At 37.1% G+C, this 13,306-nt stretch overlaps 1 protein-coding gene across 1 annotated transcript in view; it reads left to right on the plus strand.

The window, feature by feature from the left end:
- Positions 1-13,306, plus strand: part of LOC132131610 (potassium/sodium hyperpolarization-activated cyclic nucleotide-gated channel 2-like) — a 28,307-nt gene that overhangs the window by 10,602 nt on the left and 4,399 nt on the right. Inside the window, exons 4-6 of the mRNA XM_059543673.1 lie at positions 1,901-2,119; positions 7,457-7,603; positions 7,684-7,924. Of these exons, the coding sequence (XP_059399656.1) occupies positions 1,901-2,119; positions 7,457-7,603; positions 7,684-7,924 (607 nt within the window). The remainder of the gene's footprint in view (positions 1-1,900; positions 2,120-7,456; positions 7,604-7,683; positions 7,925-13,306) is intronic.

Below are 13,306 nucleotides of genomic sequence, written 5' to 3' on the forward strand. Positions count from 1 at the left end.
AATATAGACAGAGAAAATGCAAAAGTCTTTGGTATTCATTTATATATATATTTATATATAAGAAATAGCTATGTACTTCAGCAACTAGCTCCCCATCTAAGAGGGTTTTTAGTGAGTGCATAGTGAGTACACTCAGTAAGAACATAGTTTCATGCCACAGAGCTTCTCTTAAAACCACAGACAGTTGACAGACTTGTGTTCTTAGCTTAAAAACTTGTTAAAAATTAAAATAAAATACTTATCCCAGTTGCATAGTTTAAATTGTGAATTGCATGCACTAAAAAGTTGACAGAATGCACTTTCTGTAACTGTTACTTAATTTGCACTGCTTCAGTTACATATAGGCCTACATGTATTCATTAATAAAAAGCAGTAAGTGATCTCTTGGTTTAGATTTTTTAACTGCTTAAATTAGCTGTTTAATTTAAATGTTTTTTATTTTTTTATGGGCAAAAGAAAATCATGTTTTATTTTTTATTATTTAAATGCAAACATATCGAGATATATATCGAATATCGTAAAAAATTTGACAATATCGAGATATCATTTTTTTTTGTATATCGCCCAGCCCTATGGTGACCCATACTTGGAATTTGTGCTCTCCACACAAACAGCAGTGAACACACACCCGGAGCAGCCACATTTGGGGGTTCAGTGCCTTGCTCAAGGACACCTCAGTCATGGAATTGAGGGTGGAGAGAGCACTGTACATCCACTTACAATTCCTGCCGGCCGAAGTCACAAATTCACAACCTTTGGATTACAAGTCCAACTCTCTAACCATTATGCCATGACTTCTCCATGTGTGCTAATCTGTCATGTAACTAATTTCAAATCATACTAGCAGCACTACAGTGCATGTCTGCTAAAACAGATCATGCAGCATCAAACATTTCCTCACTTTTTCCATAAAAGCAGGGGAAAGGAAAAAAAATTGCGATTCCTGTTTATCCACAGCATGTAGAGCTCGTGTTTGGGTGTTTGTTTCTTTTCCATGCACGTGTCAGGAGGGATGAAAAATATAATGTAGAATTTAAGCAGTTTGTGTTAATTCGATGTTTAATTGTTTATCTGTGTGTTTAGACGTTCCAGTTAACCCAGAAGAAAATTGTTCCTCAAGGTATGCCTGGAAGCCTTGGTAGGCAGATATGTAAAGATGGAAAGCAGACATGAACTAAGCAAACAAATCTCTCTGACACACTGCCTACACTGCATGCTTTTCACACTGCCAAGCCTTGCAGTTGCTCAAATAAAGGGTTAGACTCCAGGCAATGTCTTTTCTGCCTTGTTTGCATCTGAACATGACGGGATTGTTGGGGTTGCAGCAACATATTGTGACTGTGTAGCTGAGTCTGTGAACACATTTTTGTTTCTTATTTCTACATGATACTTGCACTCCATGTGCTCCATAGCCTCCTTGACTTTGATTCAGGATTTTCCTAGCCTTGTCTAAACCCTGCTCAAAGTGAATGCAAATCTGTTTAACCACAGTTCACAGGGACCTATCAGGTCATTCCTGAAAAATCAGTCACTTATGAGGAGAGTTCGAGGCACCTTAGCGTAGCAGCTGAGGTCTTACGCAGATACTTGCGAGGGGAGGAAAGACATTATAACAAGAACCCGGCTGAACAATAAACAATGCGGTCCCATTAACTGCCTTTAAATCACAGAGGAGTGATGGAATAATGAATCTATCACAGGTGCATGATGCACATAGCTATCCAAAGTAATTGGCAAGGTGCCTTTGATAGGGGTTTGTAAATCTATACCCCTCATGAGCCAAGGTTTTGACTTGAGGATTAGCGTCCAGAGGAAGTCATACTCACGAGAGTGTATCTAGTGCTGATGAAGTAATCAGAGTTTCTCTTTCTTTTTCTGTTTATCGCATCCCTATTTGCAGAATGACACCTGGAGTGAGCTGTACACCTTTGCCCTGTTCAAGGCCATGAGCCATATGCTGTGTATTGGGTATGGACGCCAGGCCCCTGAGAGTATGTCTGATATCTGGTTGACCATGCTGAGTATGATCGTGGGAGCCACCTGCTATGCCATGTTCATTGGCCATGCCACCGCCCTCATACAGTCGCTGGACTCTTCCCGGCGCCAGTACCAGGAGAAGGTGGGTAGCGCTCCAAATACTCACACACTGAACCACCTGCACATGACCTTCTTATGTGTCACCTATTGTTTGATCTTGTCAGATCAAAGTCGGTACCTATCGTCTGTTTGAGAGGATGAAACTGCTCAGGCCAACTATCCCTATGGCTGAGGATTCTGGGTATTCTCCACAATCTGATCTGCCTCTCATCTGATCAGTTGTCAGTACATCTCACTGCTGTAAATCGGTCTTCTTTGATTCCTAATCATGACATCTGGTGCTTGTTTACACCTGCAACTATAGACTGCAACCTGTGTCTTGTCGCCATAAACAATTTGGTCACAAATTTCTTAACTCTGCTTTCCATTGAGCTGACCCTTTCTGGAACCTAATGTTTCATGAAAATAGATAATCATTTTGATATTGCCATGTGCTTTAAAAGAAAATAATGTTTTGGGAGAATGTCTTTCAAAGTAAAAAGGTGTGCATGTTCTTAAATGACATAACTGTCAGTAACATAGACAAGCCAGATAAAAGTTCAGATATTTTTTTCTACAGGAAATGGTAACAGTAAAATTAAAAAAATTAAGGAAGCTTAAGACTTCTGAAACCGACTATCCCAAAACATCCTACCACCCTTTCTGGTGCACTCATGTCTTTGTTCGCTCAAAGTTTTCTCATGCCATTGGTTGAGCCAAAAGTTTGCCACAGTACTTACAAGCTTTGGAAAGTTTCTGCACATCAAACTGGGATGGGAATTATTTGAACATAAAGCACATTTAAAGGTATTAAAATGTATTTTAATGCATTCCTGTTAGTCATTATTAAGTGCATAACTCTAACTCTACTTTAAACACGCCTATATTATGACAATGTTTGAAGCAATGATGTAATGCAGAGAATCCCATAGGGACTTTCAGTGGAGCTCATCAAATCCCACCTCAGGCGGCAGACTTTCCTCTTCATTAATCACTAGCAACAGAGCTGATTTCTGTCAGATAACAGAGCCACTATTGCAGCAGGGGAGTAGAATGTGCTAAAGATACCAACAAAAGCCATTCTATGCATGAGATAAAGAACCCATATGAGACAGGTTTTGTCATCTTGATCTCAAATAAACATGTTATGATGTTCCTTTGAGAAGAAGTGGATTGATGTGATGGTGGTCCTTGAGTGTTTGCGTGTTTAGAGTAGCGGGAATACATTTACATGTAAAAGCCACTGAAAAAAAGCATAGGAATGAAAGTTTAGCATTTTTGAGTGTAGTTGCAAATCACTTCCTTTACAGACAAAAAAACATTTCTTACACTTTTGCAACCTGATGAATAAACAGCACAATGTCCCTGTGTAGATCCCCCGTCATCCCATCACATGTCCATCTCCCCTGCTGGAAACCAGTGGATTGCCAGACAACGACAGATGAACGGGACATTAGTCATTACATAACAAGCATTACATTGCTTAACACTGACTTTCAAGCACCTGTTCAGGTCCAACCTCTATCAAATGCTCACATGGAGTAGAACAACAAAAGTCTCGGATCAGTTTCTGTCAACTCTCAACATTACTGCACCCTGGGGAATTGTGGTTGTATGTACAGGCCTGCTGAGATGTACAGATTGTGCCGTGTCAATCGACCAGTACGCACCGTGGTCTCTGTTTAGATCACTATGTTAGAATATTGATCACAGTGTTGTCTATAACATGAACTGAACACAAGAAAATATATGGACCGTTAGTAACATCATGTTTGGAAACCATTTGAATAAATATATTACAGTTCTTAGTCATTCTAAAGAGAGTATGCAGAAGAATTACAACCTTATCTTTAAGACTGTAGTGGTCTCACATCTCGTTGTTTATTACATAACAGTAAACCAACATAATCCTAGTTGCTGTTGGATACCTATGGTATAAATGTATCTGCTGATGGACTCGATGTCCATATGGAACGGAAGCTTGATATACGGTTCACAGGCTTTCACCCCCCTCCTTGGTGACTACGATGACCTTGATTCTTTGGCAGATGGACATGGGAAACATATCATCCCTTTATGTGACTGATGGAAGATAAACTGCCTGTCCTGTTAAAAGGAAGAAGAAGAAAAAAAACATGCCTGTGGACTGCCTGAAATACTATATATATAGTATTTCAACTGATAAGATTTTGCATGGCATGTTGCAATGCTATGTTCAGCCATATTGGAAGGACAAAGATGATTATGTCTACTATATTATGCAACATCACATGACTTCTTTGATGACTTCTGTTAGGAAGCTTACGAAGGTTAATCTGATCATCTACCTGTCCAGAGGTTTTAGTGTAGGTCACCAGATGTGTAGCTTATCTTATTGGCACTAAGCTAATGCTAACTCTGTCCTGTCACAGCCACATAGCTTTCTAAATTCCTGCCTCCCTTTCATTTCTTCCTTCCTATCCAGACTGATAGCCCAGGAAAGTTTAGTCACAAGAAGTCTAAGGGGGAATAAAAGAAGCTGAGTATCTAAATATATAAACAGACTACAGTTTCCTGATCTATAGCCCTAGTCTGAGACCTGTTGCAATTCAAACTTTCCTGTAGTGTTTTCAGTGCTAATACACAGACCTTGGCTGTACATAAACCGAGACTCAAACTGTGTTTGCAACAAGGTCTAAGTAATTGTCTTCACATTTCAGCTTAAAACTTGAATGAACCAAAGAGAGGAGAAAATAGACTTCCTTGATCGAAAGTGACAAAGCGTAAATTACAGAGTTTGTCGAGCTTGACGAGACAAGCAGGCTCTGTTATTTAAAGGTGGCTAAATGTTGGCATGCAAGTAAATATGGGGGTTTGTGGTACTTTTTTTCATAATATTGAGTGTTTAATCATAGTTTTGTCAATGTTAGACAGTCTGAATAAATCCTGGGGGATATTACTAAGGATTTGCAAAACTATTGCATTTTAAACCTACATTTTTTAAAATGTTTTTTTTAGTGCCAATATTCCTCCTTTATTTGTAAATTAGGCTCATTACACAAGTGTCTTATTCATAGTTATTTGCCTGTTACAATTAGCATTGTGCTATTACTACACACAGAAAGAAATACAAGGTGGAAAGTAAAATGGCATGCTGGGACCCCCTGGTTTTTTCTTTCGGTTGTGTGCGATTGCATACATCCCTTATCCAATCTTAATTAATTAAGATTGAATTAGATTAGGATTTGGGCTGGATTTCTGAAACAAAATGTTTTCATGAAATGGGTTTATGATAGGGATTTCCACTCTGAGCTAATTAAAGTCAGTCACTGCACTTCCCATGATTCCCCACCCACTGCCAAAGGGACGACGAGTAACGGTGTGCATGCTAACACACACATGCCACGTCAGTTGTATGTAGCGTCTATCTGCATCTGACAAGAATTGTATGCTTTATTTATATTATATGCATGTTAAACCTTCAGTTATGTTCTCAAGGATTAGTGATCTCATCCATCTCATTTCATGACCACCAGTGCTTTCTACAGAATATGCTCATTGTTATCTAATCAGGTCATTCAAGAATGAAAGAACAAAGTGTTTTTTGTGCAACATCTTGTCAGAATATGCTGCAAATTTAAAGACAACTGCTTGGAGATCTTTTTTTTCTTTGGTCTGGCAAAGGTACAACCACTTAAGAACCATGTTTATCACCACCATTTTGGGATGTTCTGGATTGTCTTAGTCCATGTACATACCAGTAATAGTTCTTTACATATTGCGAAGATGTTTATTTGCAACGGCACTGCTATGGTTTTTACCACGCATGCAGGAAATTCAATACTTTTTATAGTATAGTTCACTCACAAATTCATATTGTAATCATTTACTCACCCTTGTGCCGTTCCAAATCTGTATCACTTTCTTTTGTGGAACACAAAAGAAAATATTCTGAAAAACTGTTATTGTCCATACAATGAAAGTCAGGGTCCAAAAACTTTTTAAAGCGTTTTAAAAATCCCTAGCCATAAATATGACCAATACTAGCTGTTTTTCTTTCTTTAGCAAACAGCATCAATTAGCGAAAGTACTTACAGAATCCCTCTATACAATGGCCTGTAAAACAGAAAGCACTAGCAGCTTGAGGATCGACCCAAGGCTTGTCAAACCGAGCATATGTCACCACGCACATACAGACAGTCATCATCCACATGCTTTTTCCTACCAACAGCATCCATCCAACTGGGAGGTCACGAAGAAGCATCACCCTTCCCCCCCACATCATTATCCTGGTGTGCACATGACCCACTATAGTTGGGTTATGTTGGAATATGAGGTCTGAGAGGCCGCATTAGACTGTCTCACCTTTAACACAGCTTTTGAAATAAGGTGTAAATTTAGCACACCACTATACTGTAAATAGTATATAAGTGTTTGATGGAATGTGAGATCATGACTGCTGTAGTGACAATACATCAAAATAACCTTAACTTCACCTCACAATGCTTTAAATCTAACTATCTGTCACACACACACACACACACACACACACACACACACACACACAAACACACAGAAAGATAACACTCAAGATACAGGCAATTTTTTAAACTGTTTTCATGACTGATGAAAAATAAGGACACAGCTATCAAACCTTAAAGAATAAGCACATTTTTAAAACCAACCTCTTCCTTTTGGCTGGACAAAAATAATGTTTTTTTAAAAAATGTTTTAAAATTAGTTCAAGATATATTTCAATCTACATTACGTTATGCATTTTTAAAAGACAATATTCATGCAAAAATCGAATCGTATAGAAAATGCATGTTAAAAATATTCTAGCGATCATCTCTTATTGGTTGTTTATAAATGTTGTTAATAAAAATCTAATGGCAATTCTGTGGCACTTCTATAATATGCTTTTGAAACATCCATAAATGTATAATTAGTTTTATCTAATCAAATTTCTATAAAACATACATAGCCAAGATATTCCTGTAACATAAACCAGAAAGCCATCACAACACAAACGATGATGCAGAGAGAAGGTTAACTACATATGCTGTGCTATGAATAGAGCTTATCATCTGTTTCATCACACTCTTCCTGCTTTGGGAACATCATATTATCATATGCTCTTTAGCCTATGATGTCCACTGTAAAAACGTCCCTTAATGTTTTCTACTATAGCAGGAACGCTCATACAGGAAAACAATCCTGGATGTTAAATTATTTACTTTAATCTGTATATAGTGTTCCCTGTTAGCATATCACGTCTCCACAAAAGAGGCCACATGGGATTCAGATGGGCAACACACATGTTGGTGGATGGAAATTTTGGGTAAAAAGTATGTCAACATAACATAACATAACTTATACCGTGTCATTTTTTCTTTCTTAGTACAAGCAAGTTGAGCAGTACATGTCTTTCCACAAACTTCCAGCCGACTTCCGGCAGAAGATCCACGATTATTATGAGCACAGATACCAGGGCAAGATGTTTGACGAGGAAAGCATTTTAGAAGAACTGAATGAGCCGTTACGAGAGGTACCATTTAGCAACAGAAAACAATACACAACTGATAACTTGCCTTCAAACTGACAGTAAACTAACTTCTGCACCTCCAGGAAATAATCAACTTCAACTGCCGGAAGCTGGTGGCGTCCATGCCACTGTTCGCCAACGCAGATCCCAACTTTGTGACAGCGATGTTAACTAAGCTCCGCTTCGAGGTCTTCCAACCAGGAGATTACATAATTCGTGAAGGAACCATCGGCAAGAAGATGTACTTCATTCAGCATGGCGTAGTCAGCGTCCTGACCAAAGGGAATATAGGCATGAAGATCTCTGACGGCTCCTACTTTGGGGGTAAGAAACACAGAAAGACCATCTTATCCATTTAGAAACATTATAATTACAATATACATAGAGCAAAATGGATAAACTGTGTAAGGTTAAACTGTTGTTTTGACATCCTGTTAAAACATATGAAAATTTCAAAATAAAAGTAAAGACAATTCTTTAAAACAATGAAAAAAAAAAAAAAACACAAAGAAGTACAGAAGAACGAAACATTAAAACTTCCAAATTTCCAAAGGCAGTAGAATTTCAGTTTTAAAGAACAAAAAAGCCTGTAGGAGTATGAGCTTACCCAAATTATACCTGTCCTGAACAACAAAAAAACAATCAAAATCATTAAAATTAAGTAAACTAAATACTAAATCCTAATATTAAAATAATCATAACAAACTTAAATCATATTCCAATAATGCTGTAAAGTACTTGCAGCTGAATGTTTTTTAAAAGGCTAGCTTTTTGTAAGGTTACATTGTTGTGACAGCTGGGTAACACATATTAATATGCAACTACAAAGTAAAAGTCCCAAGAAGATTTTTTTTTTAAATTATTATTTTATTTAATTATAATAATTTCCAAAGGCATTAAAACTGTAATAATCAAAGAAAAAAGTATCAGTTTTACTATTATACTTGATTATGATCATTAATATACCGCATTTTTACATTGCCTAATCAAAGAAATCATAAAATAAATCACTTAAGACAATTAAATCACTTGTCATTTTCAAATAATCATATCAAACCTAATCATATTGCAATAAAGTTGTAAATTACTTACAACCAAATGCTTTTTTAAGGCTAAACTGCTGTTAGTGTATATTTAAATGCAATGTCAAAGTAAAAGTCCAATAAATAAACAGTGTTGGGGAGTAACTAGTTACATGTAACGGCGTTACGTAATTTAATTACAAAATTATTGTAACTGTAATTAGTTACAGTTACTAAGAAAAAATGAGTAATTAAATTACAGTTACTTATGAAATTTTTTACGATTACAAAGGGGATTACATTTGAATATTTACACACATCCACATACAGATTTAACTGATTTCTTTCCCAAATTGCACTGACTATTCTGAGACATACTGCCCTTATAATTTCCGGGATTCGGAAACACAGTCTGGTTCGTAGAATCCAGTCATAAAAACGGAATGCCTAACGCGGACGGAATATGCCACATTTTGGATGACTAAATCAAAAGTAGGTCAGTACACTTGAATCAAAACATGACATCGACTAGTGTCTGTGAATATTAAGCCACAAAAATGCAATATATGACTTGCACATTCTGCGTGTCTGTGGAAATCAGGCGCGGACTGGACACCGGGAGAACCGGAACAATTCCCGATGGCCTGGCAGCCGATTTTGCCCCACTATTTAATATCATTATTGTATAATTGCCTGCCGAATGTACTAAAGCGATCATTTGCGAATCCGCCATTTGATAATTAAATCTCTAATAAGTCATGAATTGTTAGTCATGACTCGCGCGCTCTCTGCGCCTCCGCCAAACGGTTTGGATCAGACTCAGAGTAATCAATGCGAGGGAGAGAGAGAGAGAGAGAGAGAGAATAGAGTGGACTGTGGAAGCGCACAGCTGGAGTAGAGAAGCAGAACTCCTGTTCAGGGTTTCAGGTCGGTTTCATCTGTAAAGATGCTTTTTTGTCTTTGTTTTTTTATTTATTTAACCAAGCAGCAGCACGTTGCTCATCAGTCATCACTCAAAATACTTAATTATTCTGCATGTCCCCAAATTAAAGATTTAAACCTTTTTTTATGTCAGGTCCATACAAAAAATAGTTTTGTCCATGAATTTGTTTGTATGAGTTTGAATTTTCCAGTCTGAATTTTTTTACCAGTCTGCCCCTCCTGAAAATTAATGGCAAAGACATGGTTTCATTTACTACACATAGGACTGAAGCTCGCAGTGTTTTCAACCTCTGCCATCTCAATATAGGAGTACACGAGCACATAAACATAATTTCTAGAACTGCTCTGTGTCACTTCATGTGCATTTTACTTATTTTGAGAAAACTATCATCATATACAAAGAGACAGCAGTTTAAAAAAAACACAAATGTTTCAGGAGTTTATTACACAGAATACGTCACATGCTTATTAGATAACTGTATTTAAGTTGATGTATATGCTTTTATTTATTATTCTTTAATTTTCACAAATTTAGAAAAGTAATCAAAAAGTACTCAAAAGTAATTAGTTACATTACTTTAATAAAGTAATTGAAAAAGTTACACTACTATTACATTTTAAACAGGGTAACTTGTAATCTGTAACCTATTACATTTCCAAAGTAACCTTCCCAACACTGTAAATAAATTATGTAAAAAAATAAAATACTTAAAAGCTTCCAAGTTAGAATTCCAATAGGAATCCTACTGTACATATTCCTTTACTATTTTTGATGAAGCCTTCACTCTTTTGTGTTCAAACTGAAGGCTGACTCTCTGATTCTCCCTCCAGTGAGTTTTGTCTTATTTAAGATGCTCCCCACTTTGAGGGCCTTGCGTTGCTGATCCAGAAAAAAGACAACACTTTTTTCCAGAATCTTTAGGGCACGTTCTGGGAGGGGCAAGGAGAGATCACTGAGGCTGCGAATATACCAGGAGCCAGGGGCACTGAAGGAAGGCCACAGATAAAGAACAAATGTGGCCAATTAATAACACCTAATTAGTGGAGCAGAACAGTAATGGCAGAGCAATTTATAATGACAAATATAGAGATTCTTTGGCCAAAAACAATTACAATGCATGAACGAGAGAGGCTTATTATGGCAGACTGATTTGTCATGGTATTCTATACTGATCACAGCATCTCTGCTTCTTAACATGCATCAGTAAATAAAAAGCCCTTATTCTGTTAGTATTCAAATGCAATGCATTTTTCATATATTTCATTCTTAAAGGGATAGTTAAAAAAAGTGACATTTTTAGGGTCAATTTTGCCAAATAACACCCATTAAGCATGGAATCATAATAGTTTCTCTTGACTTGGTACTTGGGATTACTATGAGAATAACATGGATATTTGATTCAGTTAATAACATAAGCCATTGTGGATGCTACATACTGTATTCGATTTAAGCCACCATAAAGCTTTTAAAACTGCATTTGTCTGCATTCATAAGATAGGAACATAGATACATTAAGCATGTGCAGTGGATATGTTTCTTAACAGCTTACAGAAATGAGAAATCATCATTAATCTCCTCGACTGAGCTTTATTTATCATAAATGATACACTGAATAGAGCATGTAGATGTTTAAAGTTATATGAGAAAACCATTGATAGCAAGCATTTTCCATTAATTCTTTTTATTTACTTTTAGGCTGTGAAAAACACGGAGGTTTGTGATATTGCATGTTTTTAATGTATTGACTATAAACTGGAGCTAAATTTGATCCCCACACCTTGGGGTAAAGGAGGCACTTCATCAAAGATCTGACAGCTCAGTTTTGCATGCTGGGATATGTCAACCTAAATGGGGCATGTTGTGAAAATGTGGTTTTTGGCAAACTGCTGTTACAAATTTGACTTTTTTGACAGTGCGTGAGTTCTGGTTCAGTTGCATTGTTCAGTCTAGCCCATTGTCTAACTTGCTAGTGCTCATCTAAATTATACCCATTTTAATGAAATACAATAATCAACACAAAAAATAACACATTCTTAATCAGTATTTTTGTGTTGATTTAAAATTTATTTAAAAAAAGTGATTTAGTTAAATAATTGTAAAAACAATACAAAACATAAATTTGCCTGCAAATCTCAGTACACTTTTGGGGTATGATAAAAACCCACTTTGGTTTACCAGTACAAGAATATTAATAAATGTCCAATACAGTGTTTGCAAAACCCTACAGGCAACAGAGTTAAAATTCGGCATTCAAATTGCTGCTGTTCTACACTGTAGTGAAGTAATGCTGACCGATTCACAGAAGAATCAAATGCTTTTTAACCCCTGCAGCCAAGCAACCCTAGGATGTTTCTCTTTATAAACTTAATTATGTTGCGACGCGCAAAATTCCACATCTGAACATTCAATAGCAAATACTTAAACTAATAACAAAACATATTTACAGCAGCTGATTCAGAAGCACGAGACTGTCATAGCAAAGTCAGAATGACGTCCTCTCCTAGATTCATGAAATAGTCATCCATAAAATGCATTGCTGTTCTGTTGTAAGTAATCTTACAGATTCTTAAATGCATCTACTTTCGGAAGGCTAAATAAAGTGTTTTTGCTTTCGACTAGCTACACACAGCATCTCCCTGACACGGCTGCTTCAACACTAACTCTGGTTACTGAAACCACGCCTTCTTTCTTTGTGTGGACATTTGGGCGGCATAACGCAAATATTTCCACATAGTGACGTAGACATGTGGGGGCGTGTTTAAACGAGCCGTTTTAGGAGGGTGTGGCAGAGTCTTAACTTTGATAAAGAATATCTCTTTGGTTTTGAGACTTAAGTCTTTTCAACTTTACAGAGCTTCTTCATGCACCAAGAGCTTATAACACTCCAAAGAGAAAGGAAAAATTTTAATCACATCATATGACCCCTTTAAGATCCAAATGTTACCCAGAATTAAAGCTTTATTGATTTTTTAATGACAGGCAACATCCACTTGAATCCTCAGTGGAGTTTTATCCACTCCACAGTGATAAGGGGCACAGAAACTTCAATGAGAGTAAACTGTGCCAACATTCACTTTGAATTGTGGCCACATTTTCAATTGGGCAGATTCCAAATACAAGGCATCCTTTTGACAGCATGTGTGTGTGTGTGTGTGTGTGTGGATAGAGCCTTTTCAGTCAGTGACAAGATCTTACCTCTTCATAATGCTGAGCTTGACCTTCCTCTAAGAAACATAGTCAGGAGACAGGAGACAGGTCCTCTACAGTTTCGTTTTCAGGTTTCAGCTCCAGTGATGGAGAAATATTATGATGTTGACATTTGGGATACTGTTCACAGGCGAACATTAGTTCCAAGGATTTTTTGATAATCCGTTTCAACATTCAAAATCAAACACATGGTCAAGCTGGTCAGGTCTGACTTTTTTTGGCCTTTGTCCACAGACTAGGAGAGCAGATGGCTGACCAGCCAATTCAACTAAACAGTATCTAATTTTGGTCTTCTGGCATGGTCAAGTTGGTGTTCAGCTGGTGTCCCAAATGGCTGGTGTCAGAAACCACTAAAACCAGCAATCTGGTCCAGCCTGACATAGCTGGGAAACCAGCTAAGATTAACAAACCATCATTTTTTGCATTTATTATTTTTTTATCAGGTCCAGCCAACCTTCACTGGTCTTCGTTGGTCTCCCAACTTGACAAGTACTAAAGACCTATCTAAAACCAACTAAGACCAGCAAACAGTTC

Source organism: Carassius carassius, chromosome 48 (genome assembly GCF_963082965.1).
Source record: "Carassius carassius chromosome 48, fCarCar2.1, whole genome shotgun sequence".
In the NCBI taxonomy this organism is placed as follows: domain Eukaryota; kingdom Metazoa; phylum Chordata; class Actinopteri; order Cypriniformes; family Cyprinidae; genus Carassius; species Carassius carassius.